Source organism: Aspergillus nidulans, chromosome VII (assembly GCF_000011425.1).
Source record: "Aspergillus nidulans FGSC A4 chromosome VII".
NCBI classification, from domain to species: Eukaryota; Fungi; Ascomycota; class Eurotiomycetes; order Eurotiales; family Aspergillaceae; genus Aspergillus; species Aspergillus nidulans.
The window spans coordinates 2,577,939-2,592,498 of NC_066263.1; the positions used below are offsets into that span (position 1 = coordinate 2,577,939).

The 14,560-nt window shown below is 50.6% G+C and overlaps 3 protein-coding genes across 3 annotated transcripts, besides 1 other annotated feature; all 3 read right to left on the minus strand.

Moving 5' to 3' along the window:
- Nucleotides 1-14,560: part of a sequence feature (contig 1.32 1..435990(1)) that runs on past both edges of the window.
- On the minus strand, nucleotides 4,859-5,534 carry ANIA_02030 (nitroreductase family protein; the record flags this gene model as incomplete). Its single annotated transcript, XM_654542.1, has 2 exons — nucleotides 4,859-5,179; nucleotides 5,229-5,534. The coding sequence occupies 2 exons, from the start codon at nucleotides 5,532-5,534 to the stop codon at nucleotides 4,859-4,861; spliced, it is 627 nt and encodes a 208-aa protein (XP_659634.1).
- ANIA_02031 (uncharacterized protein) lies at nucleotides 6,025-6,867 on the minus strand (the record flags this gene model as incomplete). The annotated part of the gene is made up of 1 exon (XM_654543.1): nucleotides 6,025-6,867. One exon carries the CDS (start codon nucleotides 6,865-6,867, stop codon nucleotides 6,025-6,027), a length of 843 nt encoding a protein of 280 aa, XP_659635.1.
- Nucleotides 7,370-14,121, minus strand: ANIA_02032 (protein pkhA; the record flags this gene model as incomplete). The annotated part of the gene is made up of 2 exons (XM_654544.1): nucleotides 7,370-11,404; nucleotides 11,491-14,121. The coding sequence occupies 2 exons, from the start codon at nucleotides 14,119-14,121 to the stop codon at nucleotides 7,370-7,372; spliced, it is 6,666 nt and encodes a 2,221-aa protein (XP_659636.1).

Here is a 14,560-nt window from a genome sequence, read left to right on the forward strand (position 1 = left end):
GTCACATACAAATTTTGCGTGGGAAATTCACATTCAGCTCTTGGGGCGCCGCTCCTGGGATCTTGGCTTTAAGTTCTGTACTACGTACGCATAGCACTTGAAATCATATAAATACTTTTTGCTTGCCTAATCATGATATCTGATTGCCATTAGCCGCGGCCGCCTGCCAAACTGCGACGACGTACTGAGATAAACAGCTATCTCTTAAAACAACCGAAGTCTACGAATAATCGCTACCAGGTTGTTGCTTAGGTTAAGGTAAATTAAGAAGGCCATGCGAGGCAAAGAAGCAGGAGCCGGCAGGAGTTACTCACCCTAGCTATTGTGGCACTCACCCTAATCTCACCTGAGTCGCACGATCGTAAAGCGGCCTCACCCTGGTTCACAATGATTCTGTTGATATATATAATCTCCTTGTGTCCAAAACAAGCACATACGACCATAGGGTGTGGAAAACAGGGCTTCCCGTCCGCTCAGCCGTACTTAAGCCACACGCCGGCTGGTTAGTAGTATGGTGGGTGACCACATGCGAATACCAGCTGTTGTATGTTTTTTATTTTTTTGTACTTCCTGCCTTTAGTCATTCACCTGAAGCCCTGAAGCCCTTTAATCTTCACCCACCTGGTTACCTAATTCGATATTGGACTTGCCAAGCCCGCCGCGCGAAATCCGCCCATCCTGTCCCAACCTGCCAAGAATCGGGACGGGTTATGCTTTCTGATAACCCGCTGGGTAAGTTCAATAACAAGCCTTCTCAGCGCTGATGAAGTAATTTGTGAACCAGGGAGATACAGCTGCTGAAGGGGTGTCAACTTATTTATGTACATGTTCACACGATTGTTTTTCAGATAGGTGGTTATTGGTTACCTTGTAGTACACCATTAGGTTTAGTTTGATCAGATTACAGGTAAGTTTTACCCTGATGGAGCCTGAGAATGTACTTGGTTCAGCCTGGAATGAACTTAAATAGAGCTGCGATTAATTCAGGTTCAGGTCCATCATCAGGAAGCTAAGTCAAACCACGCCGAGATCTAGGCGTCAGGTAGAATAGCAAGACATGTTGTTTTTACACCGAAGGAAGGAGTAAAGCTTATACTACTATTCGGTGGAATTAGACCAATACAACTTCAAGTATCTTTTTGCGAGTTATCATAAAATTCTGACCACCAAAAGTAAGAGCATACCCGGCGGCTATTCTCTGGAATAGTTGCGACAATTCAGTAACACTCAAGTTCTCTCTCTTTCTTTATTCATGATATTACACATCTCTTCACGCCAATCACTACTTTTAATGCTTCTATAAAGAGTTGCACCAGTACTTTTCCGCATTGAGGCTTTGATACTCTTTTTCGTTTCAACTATGATCTATAAGTATCTTTAATAGTTTATTACCGAACAAGAGTCTAGATACTGCCTAACATTCAATTTACGAGCAGTTAATGAGAAGTAAGAGCTCTAGTCACGATGTTAATGAACAGGAATCCGCTTATGTGAAATCAAGCCATATGTGCTCGCATCCTGATTCTACAGCCAACCAAAACGACACCCGGTCCTTGAAAGCCAATCTACCACAAATTAACTACTTCAAATATCTCAGCGCGGAGAATTAGTAGGCCCGTTGGATTCCCTCCTTAGCATCACAGCATCAACAGTCTGAATACCTCTCCACAGTCCTGATGGGGAAGAAGAAGAGATGGATGTGGATATTAGCAGGCTTAGCAATAGCCACCACCGTTGCCTGAATTCCACTACACGGAGGAATGGTGATGATCGCTGAAATATACTCTAGTCTTCTGTGAGTAGGATAGGGAGACGTATTGCAGGTGGTTGTTGGTCTTGCTGAGATCCGAGTCCAGGCGATAGTCCTGTCAGTCCGTTATCAGTACCTATACCTGCTGCGGACGACAAGGAAAACATACAAATACGAGAGTCAGTAATTCATTTAGCCTAACAATGAGGATCAATCATTGCTGAAGAAATGCTGAAGTTCTATGTTCAAACTGTGTCCAGGGACGCCGAGTGCGATTCTATTACCCAGTTCCAACCGACAAAACACTGTCACGCGTTGCTCGCAGGCAGGCTGAACAGTCACAACCATCTGATGAAAACAATCGCCTTTTATATGCTTCCTTTGATATGGTCATAAGCCCAGGTACCAATGGCAGCTGTTGGTCCACCACAAACAGGCTACAATAGCAGCAAAGGATGTCATTCCACTGTCACAGCTAGCACGACCTCTTGCCCATTTTTCCCGTGTGCATTGAAATGCTCAAGATAAGAAGAGGCATTGTATTGTTAAATCATTCAACCACTGGGAAGTGTCGTCGCCCAAACAGTTTCACTGCCAAGGTATACCAGACTCCACATCCCCAGTGTACAATTGTAGTGACCGGTCGCAGATCCCTGATGGTGGTAAGGTCTAGAGAGGATCAAGAACTAGAGGTCATAGTACACTGCTAGGTGATAAAAGATGCATCGATGGCCGCCGCTATGCTACATGCGTGTTAATGATATAGCTTAATCTGCTCTCCTTCACAGTGCAATCCCCAGCATTGTTTAGAGCAAGCTAGACAAAAGCCCTATTAATTTGACAGTGCCGTTTTAGCAGGTTAGGAGAGTGAAGCATATTTTCTGCTATACCATGATAGTGATTCGTTTAATCGAGTCATTGCGACCAACTCTACCATTTATATGTCCCTTAATTCCATTCTGACTAAACCAATCTCAAGCCGCGATGCCTACAGCAACATATATCAATGGCCACCACAGAGCCTTTGTGTGGCTTAACAAGGCTGAGCGACGCTCTGCCACTGCTATGCTACTTGTTTAGAGCAGTGCTGACGGCCGGCGTCGGAATAGAGGTGACAAATCAACTATCTCACCAGAGAACAAGGCTCTGTCTTCTTTCGTTGTCTTGTTAGCCCAGCTCCTGAGAGCTCTATAAAGGTAAAAAACAAATCCACCGAGACGGAAAATTATTGTAACTTTCAATTATTCTTTCCATTTGTATCAGCACTAATTAGAGCGAGAGGATATTGAGGCTCTCATTTCGCACTAAACTACTGTAAGATCACCACCTAGCCGGCCCTGGTTATGTGCAGGTGTGCAGCGGCTCGCCCGAATCATAAAACGTCTCTGTTTCGTCCCTCGAAAGCTAGCGCCAAATTCTTCTTTTCAAACATCCAAGCTTTGATTGTTTTACATCCACCTTCGCAGTAATGACGGCAGAAACTGCAGGAACTCTCACCTTACAGCATCCCTTCCAAAGAGCCAATCAGCTAAATCAAGACCTTGAACATGTCCAAGACTATCTACCAGGCCATCCTCGGATCAAACTCAGCAATGAGAGTGCTTGTACAAATTTATCAATCAGGAGCTTTGGGCAGACGACCTCGAGAAGATGGCAAGTAATCTCTGGTGGATGTCAAAACAAGATAGTGGCAATAATCCACCACTACATCGGCAGACAGTAAAGAACCGACAGATTAGATTATTGTCACAGAAGATCCTAGGCTCCATCTGATTTGGATCGATGACCGGATATTTCTCAAGCCACTCCCTCATTACCTGACATCCTATATATTTTGGCACGAATTTATGGACAATGAGCGCGAGCACAAAGATATCATGGAACTCAGAAAGGCCGCACTAAGATACCTGCAAACATATTTGCATCTGATACAACACGAGTTAGACCTTCGTATTGCACAGCATCCTGCCCTCTGTCTAGTCCAAAAGGAGGTAACTTGGACTCAGTTCTGCAATTTCCTGGCCGATCTCAACAGCTTCACTTATAACGACGTTTCGGGGCGGTACCATTGTAGCAAAGCATTACAAACACAAGAGCATTTAAAAGTACTTAAATAGAACAATGAACTAATTATCATGACAAAACCAGCAACCCGGAAACACCTAGAACAGATCCCCTCCGGGGTCACGCAGCATTTTCATCACCCTGAAGACAATCATCTGGTGGGTTAGCCCTAGGTATAGCCGTACTTTCAACGAAGTCTGCATAGTCTCAACCAGAAACTCCCAGGGAACTTGCAGTTGCTTTAGCGTAGTGAAACCGACATGTTTGTCTTACATCTTCAGAGTCCTTTTGATGGGTTGGGTGCATCCATTAAATTACGCGGCCGCTTGAGGCAATCATGTGATTAGGGTTAGAAAATAGACGTATGTCTTTGATTGGGACCTAGAGCGCCGTTAGTATGGTTCAGGACAAGTGCGCCTGCCAAGCCTCTATTAGCAGTCTACTGCAGCGAGAGCAGGTTGAATTGTGGGTGGTCAATTGGTATTCAAAATATGGGGTAAACCCAAACCGTCGAAAACGTTCAAACCTCAGCAGCATAAGGGTCTCTGTAGCTAGAATTTATGAAGGTTTCTATCAGTTCCCTTTGTCCTGAAAGTTAAACATGTTGAACGGGTAAATCTTGTAATATCGTAAGGCATAAGTAAACGCTGTTCATATAAGAATAGGGGCTTCTTAGAGTTAATGCGTATCTGGAAAGGAATAAAGACCTATTCAAAGTTGATTCAGCAAATAATGCATGATTTATAGTCTCTGGTTAGTGAAAAAAAATGGAAGTGAGAAGTATCTACCAAGTCAACATGGGTATATATGAGGTGGCCAGGGACTTTCCAAGGAGACATACTCAGACACCCAGAATGGCAATTCTTTCACGCAAATGCGAAGCGAGAGGCTTACTAGATAGGCTTGTCAAAACTACCAGCCCTACTATGCTCAGGGCAGTCCTAAAGAGTATTAGAGACCGTAGCGAGATCAGGTCTATCGCTATCTACATAGTAGCCTGCAAAATCATGTTACTAGGTTTCCCCTCAGCCGTACTAAATTTTATCATAGAATTGTGAGCGTCTCGGTAATTGGCAGTTTCGGCGGGCTCTCGGGACGAGAACCCTGCTCATCGCCATAGTTCAAGTGGGCCTTTAGTTTGTAATCATCAGGGACCCCCGCGAATTTTTTGATGGCCATCTCAATGGGTGGAATGGCGTTCATGTGTTGCAGATTGGCTCCGACTCCCTCAAGTTCCAAGGCAGTCCAGACAAGGATTTGGTGGATGCCCTGAGTATGCTCTCCCCATTCGCCAAACATATGCTCGGTTGCTTTGTGCGTCTCAGCAGCCTCTTTCGTCGTCCCACCGCGCTCCCAGAAGAGTACCTGCTTATCTTAAGTGGTCTGAGTGACAAGTGACAAAGAGGTAGCATACTGATCCATATGCAGCTTTATGGCCTTCGTAAAGGGGGCCCAACTTCTGCCAGAGATCCGGATTAATTGACTTGAGGATCGGTTCAGCCTCCCTGAGAATAATACTCCAGAGCTCCTTGTGCTTCTTCCCAAAAGCAAGCGAGATGCGAACTGGCTGAGTATTGTAAGACGAGGGAGCAAAGGAAAGCACCTTGGCGACAATCTCATGAACTCGTTCATCTGAGACCTTGGAGGTCCCCTCCAAGGCACGGACACTGCGACGGTAGGCGGCGGCTTCGAGCCACTGATCGGTGGTGATGGAGGGCATGGTGGGAGATTGATAGTAGGTGAGACTTGAGAAGCGTCTTGGAAGACTTAGATATCTTGTTGTACGCCAGAAAGACGCAAGGGTGTTTAATGAGCTGTACATAGTGATTCAAATTTCTATACTCCATCTATGCGATGCCGTAACCTTTATAAGCGTGAAGTAAGTGGCTGTGTATGGCCCCCGCCTGTCTTTTCGCGCCCATAGAAAGTCCGCTGCAACATCGTTTCCCCGGGCTGTGGTGATAAATTAGCACGGGAGAGACGTTACCCACTTTTTCAACAAGGACACTCAGATTAAGGTTGTTCCGCGATCTAGCATGCATCAGAAGAGGCAGAGACACTTGGTCAATGGAGGAAGTACGGTCGTGTTTGGGGATTACCTTTTTACAATGTATACCATGACAGAGTACTCCGACATGCACTATATGTCATGCAATAGATTATGTTGTGGTATTGTTCTATACACTCCTTTAAAGTCACCCATAACAATTTCAAATGTACATGCTCAAAGTTTGTAGCGAGAAACTATTCTCGACCGATCTTCCATGAAAACCTCCCCCAGCCATCATTACGGACGGAGTCTCTGTCTCTTTAGCAACTAGACGAATCTGTTGGACCACTGTCTCGACATCCCTGCTCTTGATCGGCATACGATGATCGCCCGCCCACTCCAGCAGTGTGGCCTGTAGCGGGTCGCAGTATTTCCGAAGCATGTCTTGGTGATGCTCCAGGCCAGGGTCGTTTAGCCCATGGACATGCACTGTAGGCAGCCGCAACATGTGCTCGTCAGAGCCTATAGTGATTGAGGAAGAAGAAGGATGCGTAAACGGTGTAGCGGCGTCGACCAGACCGTGTGGCAGGGGGAGGTCAGGCATGAGCCACACCAGAGGGCCCCGACCAGCAAAGAGAATCGCGAACCTGAAATGGGTAATTCCACACCTTTGCTGCCGGTAGAGAATGCTAGCTGCCACCTTTGCGCCCTGGCTGAAGCCCAACAGGCCAACCCAGTCGCCAGTAGCCCCCTTGGCGTCATCGGCAGCCATGGCGTGTGCAAGACTGGCGTCAATCGCTGTAACAACATCCCGGGATTTGAGGGTGTGAGACATGTTGTGATCGCAGAACCAGACTCTGAAAGGCCCATAGTCTCTGTAGACCGACGTTACATCTGGCCCGGGCTCTCTACTCGTGAATGGAGCCTGTGCATAGACGAGACGAAAAGAATGCGCAAGGCGTTTTTCGAGTACGCGGCACTGCATCTGGAAGATCACGGCATTTGTGCCTCCGCCGTGAAGGCAGAGAATGCGTGGTAGGTGGATCGTTTCTGCGTTGTTCATGTTGTTGAAATGCAGTACTAGTAAATGGTTTTCTGCTAATGTTCAGGGCCAGAGGAGGCCTGTTTAAACGTCTGATATCCTTCCTTTCGGGGGTGGTTACTCCATTAGGGCCAGCTGGAGTTATGATAGTCCGCCTTATTGACTGATGCTGGCGAGTATTCCTCGAGTCATGCTGCTTCATGACTCAGAGTATCTGGACGATATGACGATATGACGGGACAATGCTTGCTAGAGGTGGTGCATCATGATGCTCAACACCATACGATGTAATTGGGATATGTCTAGTCGGCTACCCAGAAACATACATATCAGAGATTAAGCCACATTGTACCTTCCGAGGGATGACTGATGTATTTAAAATGATCTCTTACATCCTTCTCTTGCATATATAGAGCGAGCACATGCTTTACAATCTTGCCCTGTACTTCAGGACTGATGATAACTCAATACTATTGACATTCTCTATAATAATCAGCGCTCTGCGTAGAACCAAGGTACACTTCTAATGACGAAGAAGCCCCATCGCCTTCCAAGACGAGACATAAGACCGGACCACCTCAGCACTCACTGGGCCTTGGGCGGCCATGGTTTCCGAGTGCTCCCTTGAATGTTGCGTGTCAAGTACGATCCCACCGCAAGCCATGCGTTCAAAATGACTCTCAAGAAATCCCAGCCCCATGGATGCCGGGTTTTGCGCTGGCGGCAGAGATGATTGACGAACTCGCTGGATCCACTCCCTAAAGGGAACGATGCCGTGGGGTGGGATGTCCAGAGATGCCGCCAGAACCGTCACCATTTCCTTCCACAACTGACCAACAGGGTTATCGACGTGATAGACCGGATAGACCTCTCCTGAGCCTTTGCTGCCGCTGATACTGAGCAAATCCACCATGATGCTAGCGGCTTTGTCCACCGGCAGCCAATGTAGCACGCCTTGCAGATCGGGAAACACTTTCAGTGCATGAGCACTCTTCACAACAAAAGGAAAGTGCTCGACAGGATTCCAGAAGCCACTTGCAGTTGATCCAGATATCTGGCCAGGCCGGGCCACCATTGCCTGAAAAAGCTGCGGGTGGCGGCGCAGCGTGTCGGTCAACATGCGCTCGCACGTCCATTTGGCCTCGTTATAGCCGCCGGGTATCGTCGCGGCAAATGCCACGGGCTGTTCGAGGACGGGCGACTCGTTCGAAAGCCCCGTTACGCCGATTGAAGAGACAAACTGGAATCCGATCCTGCGGGGCTCATCTCCTAGGGCCATATCGCGCGCCAGATCCAACATGTTCCGCATTACCTGGAGCTGGGGCTCGAAAGCTTTGAGCGGCCGTGTAGCGCTCATGGGCCACGCGTTGTGGATAATGTGCGTTCCGTGCTGGGCCAGCCAGTTGTACTCCTTTTTCGAGAGACCGAGCTGGGCCTTTGAAGTGTCAGTCCCATATACCTGCAGTTTTTCGCGGGCAGCCGGCGACAGTTTTATGCTTCTGGAAGATAGAGCCTCTTCTTGTCGGCTGTCGGGGGGCGTATCCTTGACCGGACGGTTGATGCAAACGACACCTGAGACATCGGGGCGCTCGGCGAGGGCTTGAACAAGGTGCGATCCCAGGCTGCCAGATGCACCTGTCACAATCACCACAGCTCCATCACCAGATCCGGTGGTGATGATTCGATTGTTAGCGTCTTTAACTGCCCGCGAATCCCAGCCGGCTGTATAGGCTTCGACTAGACGCAGAGCCTCTGCATTACGGGCTGCTACATCGCCATGATCAACATTTAGTATCGTCGAGGTGAGCGGTTCACTCACCGGATCGTGACTCTTGCTAGTAATTTCTGAGGCGTCATCCGGAGTCGAAATACCAGAGTCGGTGTCTTCATCCTCCGAGTCTGAGAGCATAGCATCGCTCTCGGTGCTGGTCGAGGCACCGTCTTGACCTCCAGATCTCGCCAACGCATTCGACACGCAGGCAGCAAAATCACGAATGTTGGTGGCAACCATTGTCTCGGTGCTGTCGAGGGTGCAATGGAAAGTGTTCTCCATCTCTCGCGCGACTTCCATGGCCATTAGGGAATCAATACCCAAGTCAGCCATCTCGCTGTCGAGACTCAATTCGCTGGCCTCGATGCCGGAAACGTTGGCGACCACATTGCATACTTCTTTTGCGATATTGCGTGCGCTACTGACAGGTTCTGTCTTCGCGACGTTTGTCTTGGTTGCTTTGGGAGGTGCCGGCCTGGGAACAGTAGCAGTGATGGGGCCGTCATGAGGCTGGGGTCGATCAGGCAACAGCAGTGACGCTGTTGCGGTGCTTCTCACAAATGACTTGTCCGTCGTCATTCGTGCTAGGATCTTGCTCATTGTGGCCTTGGGTACGCGGACATATTGCAGGCCCAGGATGACCTCCGCCAGAGCACCCGTCGAGGCATCGAAGACAAAGACATCGGTCACGTAAGCCTTTTCGCCTTGACGTGCGTGGCGAGCGAGGACATGCCAGACATTTGGACCATTCTCCCGGCCATCTGTCACAGTTTGAGCTTTTGGCGAGCGCATCACCAGCTCGAGGCCGGTGGCAACGAACATATCGCTTGAGGGGATGTCTGTCAGCAAGTTGACGTACATGCCTGCAATTTGGCCGTAGCAGTCTGCCTTGGGAACGTCAAGCCAGGTATCACCGGAGTGTTGCTTATGCACAATGCCTGCACTCTCTCCTTTCTCTTGGCCCACGATGTACTTCACGCCGCGGTATACGGACCCAAAGTCGACAACTTCTTCAAAGGCTCGGTACACGTTGCGCCCTTGGAGGGCCTCCACGCCCTCGTCCTGTGAGCCCAGTGCCAAAACGGCCTGGCACTGGGCGTATGTGACAATGCGCTCCCAGCGTCCAAATTCCTGGAGAGCGGCCGGGTCGGATGATGAGTACATGGCGATGCGGCCCTCGGCGTGCTTGTCGTTGGCGGAAGAAGTCCCCGTGCTCTGAATGGTCCATTGCCACTCGGTTTCTGTTGGATTGAGTGGCACCAGGTCGAGAAAGTACTCCCGCGTCGAGTCGGCGCACATGGGCGAATGACTGAGCATGTCGCGGATGACCGGCGAGAAACCACTTTGTCTCCATTCCGGATTAAGACTAAAAAGTGTCTCTATGGCCATGTCGATTTCGAGCGTGGCTGGAGCAATGGGCGCCGTCTTCGCGATAACGTGGGTTGCAAAGAGACGCTGATACTTGTCTGAGGATGTGTTGATGCGGAACCGAGCCAGCTTAGTCTTCTTCTTCTGCTTCTGGAAGCCCAGGAAGGTCCATATCTCAAGAGACTTGTTGTTGACGTGCCCCTTCTGAGCCGCTATTCCATCCTGTACTTTAGCAATGTTCATAGCTTGCTCGATTGGCGACTTGAGCTCGAGCCAGTGCCGTGTCTTTTCGAACTGGTAAGGCGGCAGGAGAAGCTGCGCATACTCGTCCTTCTGGAAGCGGTGGTGGGCCCAGAAGGACACCCGTAGGCCCTGTTTCCAAAGGTCGACCGTTGCATCGGTGAGCCTGGCGATGCCCTTGTTTGTATTGGTGATGGAGATGGACTGGAAGTGATGCGTCGACTTAGGGTTGGCAAGGGCCCGCGACGCCATGACGGTGATGGTCGAGTTGGACCCAGCTTCAAGGAAGATGGCATCGGGATACTTCTCTGCGAGTCGCTGTACAGCGTGGTTGAAGAAGACCGGCCGGCGCATGTGCGAGCCGACAAAGGTCCAGTCCAACGTAGCGTCGCCGCTATGCTCAGTAGCTCGTTCTATGGGGATGACGGCGTCATGGAAGGTGACTTCCTTCCCAACCTCCCCTAGACGGTCGACAATGCTCTCTACTAAGGCGGAGTGGAATGCATTGGTGACGTTTAGACGCTTGCTCTTGACCTCCTTTCCTGGCAGCGTAGCGGCAAATGCGTCAATGGCCTTGGTTGATCCAGCCACGGTGAAGCTGCGAGGGCCGTTGTAGCATGCAATGCCTGCGGTTCCGTCGGATCTTGCGTTTGATTCCTGTAACAGATCTTGCACCACGGCTCCGTCGGCCTCGATGGCCATCATGGAACCAGAGTCAGCCCCCCAAGCGGTCTGCACTAGCTTGGCTCGGCCAGCGATCAACTTGACTGAGTCCTCTAGACTGAGCACGCCTGAAACACAGAGGGCTGTAATCTCCCCAAAGCTGTGGCCCACCACAGAGACCACCTTTTCAGCAATTCCACAGTCCATCCAGGTCTTGGCTGAGGCATATTGCATGGCAAAGAGAGCAGTTTGTAACTTGATAGTATCCTGATATGGCTCACTGGAGAAGATGTCAGGATAGATACTCTCCAGACTGTGAGAGGTGATGGCGGCATTGCAGGTATCCAGGTGGTGCCTGAACACTGATGCCCCTTCATATACTGCGCGATCCAGTCCTATGAATGTCGAGACCTGGCCTCCAAAGCACAGAATAACTGGTCGCTCAGGCTTCACAGGCACAATGCCAACACTAGGGGCTGTGTCCTTGGTAGCCTTGGCTGCCAGTGCAAGCTTGGCCTGGAGTTCGTTAAAGGAGCTGCAGCTAAAGAGATCATTCCTTGGGGCAGACTGGGATTAGATTGCCATTTCATGTTGAACGATACATCGGCGAGACTCGCCGCTTGGTCTTGTGAGTGGAGGTAAGATGCCAGTGCGGTGCTGTATGCTGCAATGCTGCGGGCATCGAGGCCGGAGATCCAGAAGGGGAGTCGCTGTCCACCGGACAAGGGGCCTTTGACAGGCTTGTGCGCCGAATGTGCGACGATCGCGCTTGAATTTGATCCACAAGCACCGTAGTTATTTATCAAAGCCACCTTCTGGGCTCCGGGCCACGACCGCAAGGCTGTGACTACCTCCATGTTGTCCGAGGGCTGTGCGTGGATACCGGGGCTCATGGTGTTGAAACTGGCTTGCGGAGGGATGAAGTTGCCTCGCATCATCATCAGCACCTTGATCAGGGAGACCAGGCCGGATGCGCCTTCAGTATGGCCAACATGCCCCTTTACTGACCCAATGGGCAGAACCGTATCACGTCGAGGACCAGCCACGGCATTCCGGATGCTTTGCCATTCAGCAGGATCCCCCACAGGTGTGCCAGTGCCGTGGCATTCGACCAACGAGATGTCGCGTCGGGCGATACGTGCCTTGCGAATCACTTCATTGAAGAGCGTCGATAGGGACGGTACATTAGGAACAAAGAGCGGCGTAGTGTTGAGGTTCTGGTTGACGCCTGTAGAGCAAATCGTCCCCAGGACAGTATTGCCATCGGCCACGGCGTTTGAGAGCTTCTTCAGAAAGACGTAGGCAATTCCGTCGCCTCGACAATATCCATCTGCACCAGAGTCAAACGGCTTACACTGGCCCGTCGGGCTGATGAAGCTGCCAGCGGCCAAGTTCTGCGTCCATTGCAGGCTTGTCAAGATATTGACACCACCACATAGCGCTGCCGGGACTTCCCCAGAAAGCAAGTCTCTGCAGGCATTATGAAGGGCTACAGTAGACGAAGAGCAAGCGGTATCGAAGGTCAGCGATGGGCCTGTCCAACCAAAGTAATGCGAGATCCGGCCTGGAATAAAACTTCTGAGCTCGCCCGTCGTCGTGAAGGCGCTGGGTGGATGGCAGTGGACGTTGGAATCGTACTCGTAGGAGCAGACCCCGACATAGACCCCAACGTGCTTCTTCCTCTCCTGCTCAGCAGCACTTGTCATAGTCAGCTCGTTGAAATATCCAGACTGTTCTAGAGCTTGGTAGGCGGCCTCGAGGGAAAGTCGGCCCTGGGGGTCTATCGCCATCGACTCGCGGGGGCTCTTCTTGAAGAACTTGTGGTCGAAAGCATCTGGGTCGCGCACAAAGTTTCCATACCACTTCCGGTTGGGAACCTTGTTGCGAAACATCATGTTGGGCGTTATATGGTCGTTGGTGACGAGCTGGTGCTGCGAATGTCCGGTCTTGAGCATTTGCTGGAACTCCTCCAGGTCGTTGGCTCCTGCAACCTTGATGGACATGCCCACCACTGCAATCACATTTTCGTCTGCTTCTTGAAGCGGCGGCTCTGCGACTTGGACTGATTCAGTATCGTGGACGGGCTCTTTCCCCTTGTCGTATTGTCGGTGCTTGGGCACATCGACCTCCTTATAGTCAAGCATCGCTCCAAAGGCACGCACCACCGGGGGAGGCAGGGGTCGATCGAGACCAAATTCAACGCGTGAGAGCTCTTCCTTGTTAAGCGTCAGCATCGATGTGGTGCTGGTCCAGTTCAACTGGTTCACCAGCATAGAGCGCAGGACCATCCCAACCAAGTCCGTTTCTTGACCCGAGACTTGGTTTATGGGCAGTGCAAGCCGGGCAGCAACAGGATACCGCAGCTCGGGCATCGACTGGCACAGTTCGACCACGGCTTCGGTGAGGCGTTTGCGCTCTGCCGTCGGGGAGTGAAGCTGCCCCTTGAAAGCGAGCTGGATAGCCGTGACGCCAGCTGCTCGAAGCTGCCGGACCAGCTTGGGTGCGAGGCGTTCTGATACTGTCACGGTAGCTCGGGAGTCGTCAAGGATAACAGATATATAAGCATCAGGAGACAGCTTTGAAATAATGCGCGCCATATCATCGCCCTGCTTGCGGGTTCTCCACGCTGTGGCGAACGAGACCGACCTGCCTTTGCCCATCGCTTTGGTCCACTCCTCGGTAGCACCTACAAGGATTGCCATCAGGGCCGCGATGCGCAAGGCCACAGCGCCGTACTTTTTGAATTCTTGTCGAGTGTGGGAGCTGGCAATAGCGACGGCGGCGATCATGCCAGCACAAAACCCAACTGCCTCGACCTTTTCCTCCTTGATTAGCTCTCCCTGCAGGTCGTCGACGGCTCTGTCAGCGAATCGACTTTCCAGGTAGCGCCAATACTGATCCAGCTGAATGATGACCATCAGAATCCCGAGCCATAGATCTGGGAGCTCCGCGTCTGGAGCGAGCGAGTCAACTGAGTCAGAACCGATTCGAAACCACGATTCAAGGTCGCTCAGCAATTGAACGCCCTGCATCGTGCTGGCCACTTCAGGAATCTTCTCTGTCACGGCCTCCCAGTACCGTGGCATGCCGGCCAGGGTATCGAGTATCCATCCTCCATTTGGGCCGTTGGCAACCTCCCGGATTTCTTTTTCCAGTGAATTCTTGGTCTGTGGGCCGATGTGTCCTCCAAAGATGAAGCTTGTTGCTTGACAAATGTTTGATGAAGGCTTCATGTTGCTTGTTACTGAGATTGTAGGACCCGCTATACTAGTCTTAAGGAAGGAAATAAATATAATGGTATGTAATTAAGTACAGAGAAGATCCCGTTCATTTCTTGTTTTAAATATTGTGCAGATACTTAGAGCTTATCTACGCAATATCTTTCGCGCAGAAGGAAGCTGACACTCGACCCGGGACAAAATATCAGCGAACACACCCCAAACAGGCTTAGCATCAGCCTAAACACATAGATACTGAAGGCTGAACATGCTAGGCCGGGGGTGAACGTTTAAGGCAGACGATATGGTGGCGAGCCTGTCAAGCACGTGGAAACGGCACTGATCTACCTTGATGCGGTGTCACTCCCTGCCCTGCTGCATATCCCATGGATTTTGGATTAAATTTCAAATTGCATGCAGGACTCCGCGTGGAGGGGATGGAATCACATCTCCA